Source organism: Serinus canaria, chromosome 6 (genome assembly GCF_022539315.1).
Source record: "Serinus canaria isolate serCan28SL12 chromosome 6, serCan2020, whole genome shotgun sequence".
In the NCBI taxonomy this organism is placed as follows: Eukaryota; Metazoa; Chordata; class Aves; order Passeriformes; family Fringillidae; genus Serinus; species Serinus canaria.
Genome location: NC_066320.1, coordinates 16044503 through 16057626, shown reverse-complemented (window position 1 = coordinate 16057626; position 13124 = coordinate 16044503). Strand labels below are relative to the sequence as shown.

Sequence of the window (13124 nt, the reverse complement as noted above, 5' to 3'; positions counted from 1 at the left end):
GCCACAACGGGGGGGGAGGTGGTTGATGAAAAAAGGCAACAGAGGATGAAAAGCTGAGCTCCCTTTTCAGCCTTTGTGGGTCTATTCCTGGTTGTGTCGCTCACCCCATCATTAAGGGGTTACCAGCAGTTCTCAATAGGGCTGTCCTCCCTCTCAGCCCACACTTCGCCAGTAAAAGGAGTTACTCAGGAAAAATTCTCCTCTAATTTTAAACCTAGCTCCAGAAAAGGCTTTAAGCACACAAAATGGATGGAAACCTATGAAATGTGAACCCTGGCCCTTCAGTGCTGCTACACCTTGGAGTATCTGAGCTCCACGTACTTCTTGGTGTGCCCCCTTTGCATCCCTCACTGCCCCATGGTTGAGTGCCCACACTTGAGGCATTGCCCTATTAAAGTCAGCCCCTCAGAACACCAGCAGTTCAATCACATGAGATGAAGTTAACCACCTCAGATCCCAGACAGAGGAAAATAGGACAGCGAGGAAGTGCCATGAAGCTACAGGCTTTCTCTCACGAGCAGAGGCCAAGGCCTTGGCTGGGTGTAAGGAAGTGGAGGAAGGCTGCAGTGCTGCAGCACAGCTCTGCACAGCTCTGCCCAGCAGCTGGGAGGCTGCTCTGCTAAAAATGGCCTGTTCCCTCTGCAGCTGCGGTGCTTCCCACCGCCGTGTTCCAGCCGCCTCTGTACAGGAGCCATGCTGGGGAGGGGGAGTGAAAGACAGTGTGAGGAACTCAGGCAGGGCAGGCTGCTGCTCTTCTGAAGCACCGCTCCACTTTGGAAACCCCCTGCCCGTGCAAGGGGGAGTAGGTTTCTGGGGCAGGTGAGATGGAGAAAGTGCTGTTGGCTTGTGCTGGGAGAAGAACTGGCAAGGGGATCTTGGGCACCCTTAGCCTGCTCATCCAGAGAAGACACTCCTTCCCTTCTGCCCAGCGCTTTTGGCTGTTTGATGCTTTGTGGTCCCTGCACAGGCTCAGGGGCAGACAAACGGGGAAAGGCTCTCCTGCTGCTGTGTCAGCCTGCATTAGCCCTGTTACCCCGAGCAGAAAACTTCCTCCTTGGCTGGCGGGCTGTGCCTGGGGACTGAGGCTCCTGTGCAAGCGTGCCGCACAGCTGGCTGGCTAATTTTAGCATTCCAGGAGCACATGCGTTTCCTAAGGGTAAGGGGAGGGGAAGGCAGGCTTTACAGCAGCTTCCCAAAGCTGTAGAACGGGTCTTGGGCAGCTCCAGCACCACAGAAGAAAGGTCCTGGGGCTCTTCCAAGCCTGCCTGGGTAGATAGCACAGGCTGTTACCCCACTGGAGGTGGCTCTCACCCAAAGCTCTCACTACCAGGGAACTGGGGCAGCAGGGCAGGACCTAGGTGGCTGCAGGGGCACAAGGCCACCATTCCCTGTGCCACTGAGGACAGCATCAGGAACAGACCCACAGGGAGCCAGAGCACTCCCCTCATCTCTGGCTGCAGGGAGTCCCAAGATAAGCGCAGCATGATGCCTGAGAGCATGTGGCAGCTTGAGTCAGATGAGAACTTTATCTGCTACTAGATAATACGTGTAAACAGTCCCATTTTTATGCAGAAGCAATGAAAACACTTGAAGAGCTTTCACAGCTGAGCATCACATCCCCCTCACTGCCAGTGCCTCACTATGCCCTGCACAACATTGCTGCTGGAACTAAGGCAATGCTGCCTTACCAGCAGTGCTGCTGGAAACCCTTTGTCTCTGAAAGCTCCCCTAGAGAACTATACTCTGCAGGCAGGGCTGCCCAGCTCTCCAGCTGAGATGTCCCCCTGATCAGGCATGGAGCCATGCCAGGGATATAAGAACCCATATAATGCTGTGCCCAAAGATGCCCACATCTGCAGTCTTGGGCCTGAACTCCTGTGGCCAAATGACAGCAGCTGCCCATGCAACAAAGAAGGAGGTGGAAGCAGGACATCCTGGAGCTGGTGGTATTTTGGTTAGCTCTTGAAATGTTGCTTTTCTCTTGCAAGTGAGATTCCAGCCCAGGCCCCCTGGGATTTCACTCACCATTGCTGATTGTCTTTACATTTCAGATGTAAAGATTTGACCTTTATGTGATTGATCACTTTGTGGGGCCTTAGTTCGTCCCCATCTTCTTTACTCTTTTAGCTTAACCTTCACTGACTGGCAGAAACAACAGTAGGGCAAAATTGGGCCCCATTTCTCACCAGCACTGCTTAGCAATTGCAGGAGCGAGCCAAATCTGTGCTGCCTGCCAGCCTAGGAGCCCGGAGCACGTCACAGATGTTAATGAATTAAGCCTGACAATGCAGTCGGGTCCTCGGGGGAGGAAGGTAGGATGGGCCCCCACCTTCCAGCTTGGAGGCACAACAGCAGGGCTCAGACGCTCAGAGTGCTGGGTAAGTGATTAGCAATGTGGGAAGAAAGCCCTGGTTCCCACCTCTGAGCTATAATCACAGGAACGCTTGCTCAGTCTAATCCCCTGGGCTATTTTTTTTTTCCTGTTTCCCCTGGGAACAATGGGCTGCCCTGCCTCTGTCTCCCATGGCTCCCCCGGGCTTCAGGGGCAGCCCCAGTACATCTGATGTGCCAGACATCCATGCCCCCTCCCTCACAAATTGTGTCAAATGATCATTATGCCAAACAGTTAAGACAGAGTGGAAAATTTCCCCTCTCCACTGGCTGCATCTCCTGCTCAGTCAAGCCTAACCAAATTACGTATCGATCCTTGTGCTTTCTGCAAGGATGCCCAGCTCTTTACTTCTTCACAGGAGCAATTGCCTGAAGCATCTTTGTCCTGCCCATAACCAGCTGGGTGACTGTAGCTACTGCTGTTTCTGGCCTGACCTGGGAGGGACAGGCAAGAGGCTTAAGTGTGGGGTGGGCACTGTAAATAGAAAGTCTGAGCACATCTCCACTGGGCCCATCTCCTAAAGGTTTTGTAGGTCCCTGGTGTGGGCCGAGATGGAGCAGCAGCAGCTCTGAAGCCTGCCTAGCTGGAACCGAGTGGAGGTGCCACCTGGCTCCTGGAACTCGGGAGATGTCACAACTCGGGAGATGTCACCACCGCGGCCCCCCCAGGAAGGCACAGGCACCTGCTCCCACTGTCCGCGGAAAGGAGGCAGGGACGGCGAGGTGGTGCACCAGAGGCAGCTCGGTCAACTCGTGCGGCATCACCATTAGGGATGCTGTCCCCCCAGGTGGGACGCCCACCGCCGGCCCCCTGGCGCGGCTCAGCCCGGCCGGGCCGCCATTGGCTGCGGCGGGCGGGGCGGGGCAGCCCCGCCTCTGTCGGGAGCCGCTGCCGAGCCCGGCCCGGCCCGGCCCCGCTTCAACAGGCGGCGGCGGCAGAGCGGCCGCGGCAGGCAGGGCAGGGCCGGGCAGGGCAAGGCAGGGCAGGGCCGTCGGGCTCCGCGCCGGGCGCCCCGCCGCCCCCCCGCCGTCGCCGGCAGCATGATCGGCGTCAACAGCATCAACAGCAGCGCGGGGCGCATGCGGTCCCGCTCCATGTGCTCCGTTCGCTACGGGCGCAACTACCGCGGCGTGGAGACCTTCTGCTACGGCTGGCCCCAGCGCTCCCGCACCCTCAAGCCGGTGCTCTACACCGACCTGGTGGTCAGCCGCATCCAAAGCCGCCGTAAGAAGAAGCCGGTAAGCGGCGGGTCGGGGGAGCGGGGAGCGCTGCGGGGGGATGCTCAGCGCCCTGCGCCTCGGCGGGAACATGGGCGGGTGAACATGCCCGGACAGTCGCCGTCCCGCCCGCTGCAAGAGCCTCAGCCCTGGTACGGATGTAGCGAGCAGCCAGCCCCATCTCCGTCTCCTGCCTGCTTTCTGCGGAGCCGGGTCTCCACCATGCCCCTTCTACTCGAGGGTTCCCGTCCCCAAGCCTGGATTTCTCCCCCCTGCCATCCCACCCCGATCGAGGGAGTGGCGTGAGCGCGGCAAGACCTGGGTGACATTGCGCCGCTTACAGTGGTCTGGTAGCAGTGCTTGCTCGAAAACATCGCTGCGAGAGGAATCCAGGACAGAGCCGTACCGCTGGGACCTGCCCTACGGCTTAGCATAAGTGACAGGCTCTGCGGGCTCTCTGCCAAGGGTTGCTCTGCGCCGTGCCCTGGCCAGCCCAGCCAGGGCAGACTGGCACCCACCTGAGCGTCAGGGAGAGCCGCAAGGCAACGCGGAGGGGTAACGCCGCAGCCCCGGCTCCCAGCCGAGCAGAGTTTGGGAGGAAGGAGTGGCTGGACGAAAAAGGGCTTTTTACTGCCAGGAGCTTGCTCGCTGGGAGCTGTCATCCGTTTGGAGCTGTTAGGCTGGTGCGCATCGGTCCTAGGTGGGAAGAAGCGAACAGGCTGTCTCTGGGCGGGTCGTGCCTCGGTCGGGTGCCTGCCTCGGGTGTAGTAGCGGGAGAAGAACGTTCACCAGCCCCCTCCTCGCAGGCAGAGCAGTCAGGGTTACCCCAGAGCTACTTGGGCTGCCCCCGTGTCCAAAACCAGCCCGGTGGGGCCATCGAGACCGTGCCAAGCCGCGGTGCTGTCATAGCGCAGTACGGTCTGGGGGCAGCATTAAGTTGTGACGCACTCGGATGGAAACATGCAGTTGGGAGACGCTCGGTCGCTGCTTCCCGCGCTGTGGGGCTGCTCTGTGAAGGGTCTGCTGTCCTGGGGATGATAGTTGCCTGGGCAAGGAGTGGCTTAAATATTTTGAAAGAGGCTGATGCAGCTTACAATGTTACTGAGTCAAAAGTGTGGGGCCGGGATGGATAGCTGTCACCTGCTGCCACCCATGACTGCAGCAGGGTGGAAGGTGATGCACAGGACATTGTCCCCGTGACAGCCCCTTCTACGGGAAAAAAAGGCTGTCCCCAAGTCAGTCTGCTCTGTGTGCACACAGGAACCCCTCTGCAGCAGGGGGGAGGAAGGGAGGAACATGATGGTGAATGCAGTAGGGCTGGTATGTGCCGGGGGGGGCGGGGGACGACCTGCCAAAATAATTTAGGGACTCAACATAGGTACAGTTCTGTCTGACATACAGCCCTGATCTGGCCCAGATCAGTGCAGCTGGACATCTGTGTGCCTGGGGGACCTCACAGAGCTTTGTGGCTGGGCGTAGCAAAGAGATTTTGCTAAGATAAAGTTGGGGACAGCCAGCAATTGAGCTTTCATATTTAAATACTGTCAGTCAGAGAGAGGTAGAATGACTGCAGGGAGGGTGCTTGGTGGCTGTGAAGTCTGTCTTGAATGTCATGAAACCATGGCTGGTCACAGGGCTGACAAAGAGGAAGGGGAGCCTTGATATGCACCTTGCTGTATGGAGAGCTGAACGCTGGGTTTAGCAGAGGAACTAGCAGACTGGAAAGGGGATGTATCCATAAGAGTTACGATGCATAAAAGAAGCACTCCAGAAAGGGTTAAAACCCTCATCTGGATGCTGAAATTCCTGCCTCAACCTTCATCTGTTGCTTGAGTGTTGGGCTACAGCCCTCAGTTCAGTCCCATGCCAAAGCTGTGTTCAGGCCAGCTTGTTGCTCAGCTCCACAGACCATCGCTGGGTCTTGCCTCTGGTCTGATCTGAGCTGAGGAGCTGAAGGGGGTATCTTCGCCCTGCCCTGCTTATGTAGGCTGTCCCCAGCATGGCTGGGCTAGAACATCAGAGCCACCTGCCTCTTGCCAGTGCAGCCCCTCAACTGTCCTTGAGACATTCAGTAGAACAGGACACATGGACAGCCTCTCAGCCTGCTTTTGGGAGGGAAAGCACCAAAGAAAGATGTTGATTCAGTTAGAAATCCCGCTGGGACAGTACATTCTTCGGTCTCTTTAGCGTTGCGCATGTCTAGGGCAGAGCTGGCTGATTGGCCTGGCGTGCTGCAACAGTGAGCTCATAACCCAGCGATGGCAGAAAACCCCAGCCATGCTTGGGGTCATCATCCATAGTGGCATGTGGCCAGTGCCCAGCTTTCTCTTGGGTAATACTTGCAAGCTCAGAGATGCCGAAGAGTTACTGTATGTTCAGCCCAGGGGAAATTAACCCACGGAGCAAAGAGAGTCTAGAGAGAGGCACCTGCTGAGCGATGAATCTGGTATCTGTAGTCTCTGCTGACGTGGTTGTGAGTTGGGCTTCAGGAACCTGCGTCACCTGCGCTTCTCCAGCAGAAGCAATCTATGCACCGGAGTTTTGTGGACTGACAGGCAGTGGCTCTGCTACAGGACCAGAACAGCAGGGTGGGCTTTGTGGCTGCAATGCATCTCCTCAGCTAGGACTTAGGCTGAGTCCACCAGCTTTGTACCTGAGATTGGTTTTGGTTGGGGCGGGTGTTTAGCCAAACAGAATTTTGGCAGGTTATAAGTGTAGATGTAAAGCTTTGTGTTGCCTTCTCAATCACACAGTTTTCCTGTTTGCCTCTCACTGTCCCCTTGCACAGGAGTGTTGAGCAGCCCCTGCTTCCTGTCTCTGAGGTGGTACTTGGCAGCCCCTGCTGGTAATGGGCTTGGTGGGATGCTCCCGGGGCTTGTAGCAGGGCAGCTGGAGCCTTTTGAAGCCATAAGGCAGTTCGGCCTTTGAAGTATTCAGCCAGAGTCCCAGGGCCCAGGTTTTTGTAACACAGTATTCTGCCAGGCTGTTATCCTGCACTGTGCCATCCCAAATTACTCCTCAAGCATCTTCTTCTATTGGCTCGTTCACTCATAATTTAGCAGCAATCCTTCTGCAAGCCCTGCACAGGGCTGGGGTCCTCTCCAGCCCTCCAAAATCCCTGCTCAGCTGACTCACATCTCCCTTCCTTGGGTCAGGGAGCTGACACTTCTATGTATCACCAGGGAGCCAGATGGAAGCCAAGGCTTGTGTGCCATTCTGCCCGCTCTTTCTGAGGTGCTTTTTTGCTGTTTCCAGTGCCCACTACTCTGTGCCATTAATTTTAGTCTCCTTTTTGTGCCTGTTCATTCTCAGTATTTTTCAGCTGCATCCCTGGCAGTAAGATCCCTTTCCTTCTGTTTCCCTTAGTGACTCCTTATCATCTACATTGCTCTGAGATCCTGCTTATCCCCCTGCTCTGCTCCCAGATTATGTTCTGCAGGGCTTTGGATTTCTTTTTTCCTCCCAGAAAAAAGAAATCCTCTTCTCTAAGTATGTGCTCCTTTGGCTGCCTTGCTGCCAGCCCACTGGTCGGTACCTCCTGCTCACAAGTTTGCATCCTGCCCCTCTGGCACTGGGAGTGCATGAAGGGGATCAAATCTTCTCTCAGGCTCTGGGGCCATTACCTCTTTATAGGTCTCCTGTCTTCCCAGGAGAGAACTGAACCCTAATTTCTACCTGCTAGACTGAGACAATCCTTTCCTCTCAGAAACAAGCTGGTGCTATGCCAGCATTTCCCAATGGGAAAGTGTGGAAGGAGCTGGGTTCCCGCTCCATCCTGGCTGCTGCAGCTCTTGGGAGTGATGGATGTCGCTGCCCCAGACACCGCTGGGGCCTGTCTGCTGGCCAGCATTCCCGAGCCCCTGCACGCCTCCAGCTGTACTTTCTCAGCCACCAGCAAGATTTCTCAGCAGCAGTCTCCGGCCCAGTGATGGATGTTGACAGCTGCATGAACAGCCTGTGCAAGACTCGATTATTTTCCTTCAAGGATGATGCCTTCCAGATCTTGCTTTGAAGCCCTCTGTGAGCACTGTATTGAAACCCTCTCTGGAGCCTCCCTGACTGCAGATCCGTGCTGAGCACTACTGGCTTGCACCCAGCTCAAACTGGACACAACACTTGGGAGTGGGGCCCTGCAGTATCCTGCTGCAGGCAGGCTTAGCTTGTTCCTGTGCAGAAATACAGGCAGCTGACTCTGACTCTGCCAACACTCTGATGGGTGTTGTTTGCGTCTCCAAGGAGGGAGAAGTGTTTGGAAGTGCTGGGGAAGGAGTAGAGACAGGCCACAGCCACTCCAAGCTCCTGTCTTGTCCAGCCAAGAGGACAAGGTTCTCTGAGGGCCTCATGAAGGACAGCATGCTAGGCTCTCTGCCAATGCAGGGCCAGCAGTGCTGAAGTCTCTCACAAAGTGTGCTCCTGTAGGAGCAGTGCATTGCCAGGGAATGCTGGATGCTGCCATGAGCTGGTCTCTGCCAGCCCAGGGTGGGTGACTGACTGCAGTGAAGTTGTTGGCTGTGGTCTCTTGTGGCATGGAGCTGCTGGAGGCCCTGGAGCAGGCTGAGGTTCCACTGAGCAGGGTGAAGGTGTGCACCAATGAAGTCTGTCCCCAAAGCTTGCTCTCCTTGGGCTCAGGCCTCCTGAAAGCTGTCATTTTTACCAGCCTGGAACACCTTGGAATAGGGAGAAACAGATCTCCCAAGCACTTGGAAATGTTAGGTATGCCTCACTATGCTGCTAACACTGTGGCACTGTCACAGGCAGGTAGATACAAAGGGTAGGGGAGGGCAAAATGCCAGGCTGTCCCCAGCATTTCTTTGTGGTGGGGGGGGGGGTTGCAGATCCCATGGTCCCCAGGACAAGGTGTCTGTAACCTTAAATAGAGGTCAACTGGCTAGCCTAGCCAGGACAGATCTGGACTGGAACAAACTAACATGGGGTTACCTTAACCTCCAGAGTCCCTGAGCCAGTCTGGCGTGCCTCCTCTGTTCCCCAGAGCAGACCCCCAGCCTGGCACCGCTGTCCTGCTGACCCACGCTCTTCTCTCTGCAGGCGCTGTACGGCTCCATCAAGAACGAGAAGCTGCAGTGGGCCATGTGAGTACCTCTGCAGGGGATGCTGCTGCATGGCACTGTCTGGGCAGGGAATCCACCTAGCCCCAGAGGCTGCACAAACCATGATGCCACAAGGCAGCCGCCCCTGTGAGGATGAGGGAAGGAGAGGGAGCTTGGGATGGGATGGGCTGGGCTGGGCTGGAGTGCAGGCAATGTACCCCTGGCAACCCTCAGCACTGCCATGGGGCCCCTTCTCCAGCGTTCTGGGGAAAAGCCACCTGAGGTTGGCTTTTTGCAGCTTCGGCCTGGGTTTGTGCCTTGGTGGCTGTGCCCGGGTGGGAATAGACAGGCTCTGGAGGTGCTGTGGCTGTGGCAGGGCCCCACAGGGTGCCTGCACCCTCGCCCACAGCTGCCATCTCCGGCAGCAGGAGCAGCAGCGCCTGCGCTGCAGGGATTAATCAGCCCGCTGCTACCCAGCGCTGAGCGATGCACTCGACCGCTGCCATGGAGACGCCGGCAGATGCTGAGGGGTTTAATTAGCAGCGAGCAGCTGAGGGAGTGGGGAGGCAGCAGCTCTGGGCTCCCACATCTTCCTGTGGACGGGGGAGTGGCACCGGTGCAGCCTGCCCATAGTGAGGGCCGGTGACCCAGTGGGAGCGGGCTGCCTACATCCTGCCCAAACCTGTTCCTGCCCTTGGATGGCACTGCCCAAGGCCTTCCCACCAGTCTCCCTGCATCCCTTTGCCTCTGGCTCTGGGCCCTGTAGTCTGGCTGCCACCCATAAAATGTGGGGACCAGAGCCTGGGTCTCTCCTTGTGGGGGCAACTGGAGACCTGTGAGCCTGTATGCCATGGGCCAGGGGGCTGTGGTAGTACCAAGCCTTGGGATACTGCTCCTCCATCACTCCTGGCTAGTCAACCTGGCTGGCATCTGTTGCAGTCCTACCCAAAAAAAGGCTTCTTACTCCCTGGGGCAGGCAGGGGTCCCACCCTGATTCAGCAGCAAAAGCTAAGTGCCTTGTCTTTCAAGGGACCAGGCAGCACCTCAGCTGTCTAGAGACAGGGGCGCACGGGCATGGCTAGGTTTGGGATGCTCACCGTGCTGATAGAAGACTGCGCATCCTGTCCTGCTTCTCCTGGCTTCCCTTTCAGAAGCCAGGCCTAAAAGTGGCACTGACCAGTGGGGAACTTTGTATTTGTTGTCCCCAGAAAGGTAACAAACTCTTTCCCCACCCAAATCTGATTGGCAGAGATGAAGAGGAGCTGAGAAAGTCCCTCTCAGAGCTGGCAGATCCCAACCCAAAGTCCATCAAGCGCATCAGCAGCTGCAGTAACCCCTTTCTGGACTTTTCCCAGGATGCCAGCATTGCGACTTACAAGCACGGGCTGTTAGTCCGCAAGATCCACGCCGATCCCGACTGCAAGAAAAGTAGGTGCCTGGGGAGCCCATGGGGGCACTTGGGGCAAGAGGGAACCAGTGAACTCCAGAACTGAATGGAAAGCAGGGTGGGAGTCACTATGTGATGTCCATCTGTAGCTTTATGCCAGCCTCCAGCATCAGTGTCCCATCTGTCTGGCTTGTGCCAGGCATAATTCAGCCCTTAGGCTGGGGAGCTGGAAAGCCTCTCCCTGCTCACAGCACTGGGAAAGGGGCAGGCAGGGTGGTGGGGTGGGGTATCTGGGGGTTGCAACCACGCCACAGGATTGTACGGATGAAGGGAAGTGTCCTGTGGTGTGATAGACAAGGCACACAGCGGGCTGCAGCTGGCTGGGCACTGCCGGGCACGTTCACCGTATTCCCCATAAAATCCCTCGTAAGCCCTGGCCGTCTAATGCTGCCTAGAAGTGATTAGATGCAGCTGCCCTTCAAAGCCAGCATTACCTGGCAGGCAGCACTGCCTTGTCCCCATGCCCGAGCACGGAGGCAGTGGTGAAGCTGAGCACAAGCAGCGAGGCGGGAGCACACGGGGAGTGCGGCCCAGCGCTGGCCCCGGGAGGCAGCGCGGCCCCCCTGCCAGCAGCACCATCTGCCAGCCACGTGGCCTGCACGGGCTCAGGTGCGCAGGGACAGTCCTGGCGTGCTGCCCATCCCGGGGGTGGGCTGACGTGCGTCCTGGCAGGGCTGGCTGAGGGAGGGTCGGGGGGGGGCTTTTCCCCCCTCTCAATTCTGATGCTGACGTCTGAGCTGCTCTCTCCTTCCTCCCTGGCAGCGCCCCGAGGGAAGCGCGGCTGGAAGCCCTTCCACGCCATCCTGAAGGGAATGATTCTCTACCTGCAGAAGGTAGGCTGCATGCCACCCACATCCGCACCAGGGACAGGGATTGTCCCCAGTCCAGAGAGACAGCAGTCTCCACAGCAGTCAGATAGCACCTGCAGCTCAGAGCATTGTAAAGCCTCGCCTAAGCAGACTCAGCACCCTCTATGCCTGAGCTGTTGCTTGGGGACCTGGTGGCATCCCTGTTTCCAGGGTGCTTGGGTACAGCTTGGGCAGTGAAAGGCACTGCTAACTTAGAGTGCTGCATGCAGGGGGCTTGGCTGGGAGGAGAAGGGCACCAGGGTCTTTCCCCTGAGTGGAGGGTTGGGCTGCACATCCAGTTTCCTGAAGGCACACACAGAAGGAACTGGGGGCAGTGGGGAACAGCCCCCTGTGCTGTTGCCAAGCCAATGGGCCTGGGTTGTGTAGCCTCTCTCCAGGGGTGTGGCACGAGCTGGAAGCAGAGTCCACAGCTGCCTGGTGGAGGGTGATCTCCAAGTCCTGCCACAGCCAGCACTAGTCTGCAGTTCCTGAAACCTCAGAGCTGACTCACGGTGGGGTGCATCCCTAAGCTGGCTCTGAAACATCCCATGATTTGCAGGAGGAGTATAAGCCTGGGAAGGCACTGGCAGAAGAGGAACTGAAGAATGCTATTAGCATCCACCATTCGCTTGCCACACGGGCATCTGACTACAGCAAGCGACCCAATGTCTTCTACCTCAGGACAGCTGACTGGAGGGTCTTCCTTTTCCAAGCACAGTGAGTCCTTCAGGATCCCTGGCTGGGCCCTATGCTGGGGCCCATGGGGAGCTCCCCTGACTTGAGTCTAGGGTGGCATGGGGCTTAGGGCCACCTTGTTCTCTCCTGTCCTGGCCCTTTCTGGAAGGAGAGGGACCTGGTGTCAGTGCTGAGCTTTGCCCAGCTCCTGTTTTTCCTACCCTGATGGGCTCAGGTTGGCTGTGGGTAGAGTCCCAGGTGCCATGGTTGGCCAGGGCCAGGCCTGGCGGACTCAGACCTTGTCTGTGGAGCAGATCCCTCTGTCTTTGACAAAGACAGGCCAAAATACACACGGGCTTTTTCCCCAGGAACCCCGAACAGATGCACTCGTGGATCACACGCATCAACGTGGTGGCAGCCATGTTCTCTGCGCCCCCCTTCCCCGCAGCCATCGGCTCCCAGAAGAAGTTCAGCCGCCCTCTGCTGCCCAGCTCCTGCACCAGGCTGTCTCAGGTGGGCCACACTGTGGGGGCAATGGGGAGCCTGGGACAGAGCTCCAGATCTGCCAGTGGCACACTTCCCTGTGGGGGAATCTGTGTGGTGCCATGCACCCACCTGCCTACCCAGTGAGGTGAAGGGCCAAGGGGGAGACAGAGAAAAGGGGTGCTGAGACTAGGGGTAGACAGTGAAGTCTTGTTCCTTGCAGTGGGGCTGTAGTCAGGTGATGGTCAGACCATGGAGGAGAAAGTGGTCCCACATCACGGCTTGCAAGGTCCTGCCAGGGACCTTGAAAGGCAACTGACTGGGGGGATTAGCTGGCACTCGTGCATACCAGGGCAGTTATTCATAGAGCAGAAAGGATTTAAAAAAAACCACCAGCCTAGTTTCAGAGGGATTAAATTCTGCTTTAAGACTACAGTCAGCCCCCCTATGAGGTGAGAGCAGATTGCCCCCAAGAGCCTGTGATTTTGCCTGTTAAAAAAAAAAAAAAAATCCAACCCAGCAGCAGAAGCTGAGATCCTGGCCGCTCCTAGAAGGGGAAAATCCAGTTCTGTCCCTGGCCATCTCACACTACCAGGGGGACAGAGCAGGGCACTGACATGGTGCCACCTTTCCCCAGGAAGAGCAGGTGAAGAACCATGAGACCAAGTTCAAGACCATGTCAGCAGAGCTGCTGGAGCATCGTTCCTCCCTGCCTGAGAAGAAGGTGAAAGGCAAGGAGTATGAGGAGCTAAAGCAGAAGGAAGAGTACCTGGAATTTGAGGTAAGCTGGAAGATGTCCCCCTCTGTCCTCAGGCCCTGTGCCCCTACCTGTTCGGCCATCCTCAGTGATGGGACCAACCCATCCCATCAGCTGAATTACACTGCCACTGCCATGGTCTAGGACCATGAGCATTCCTCTGCCCTGGGATGCTGGCTGGGCTGGAGGGACCATGAGCATCCCCCCCTGCAGGGATGCTGGCCGTAGGACAGTAGCCAGCTTGCCAACCTCTCTCT

The 13124-nt window shown here is 57.2% G+C and overlaps 1 protein-coding gene across 2 annotated transcripts in view; it reads left to right on the top strand.

Moving 5' to 3' along the window:
- PSD (pleckstrin and Sec7 domain containing) overlaps positions 1–13124 on the top strand; it is a 35350-nt gene that overhangs the window by 20297 nt on the left and 1929 nt on the right. For both annotated transcript variants that reach the window (XM_030241334.2, XM_050976468.1), the window contains 6 exons: positions 8656–8699; positions 9907–10085; positions 10867–10937; positions 11512–11669; positions 11996–12140; positions 12748–12891. In XM_030241334.2, the coding sequence (XP_030097194.1) occupies positions 8656–8699; positions 9907–10085; positions 10867–10937; positions 11512–11669; positions 11996–12140; positions 12748–12891 (741 nt within the window). The remainder of the gene's footprint in view (positions 1–8655; positions 8700–9906; positions 10086–10866; positions 10938–11511; positions 11670–11995; positions 12141–12747; positions 12892–13124) is intronic.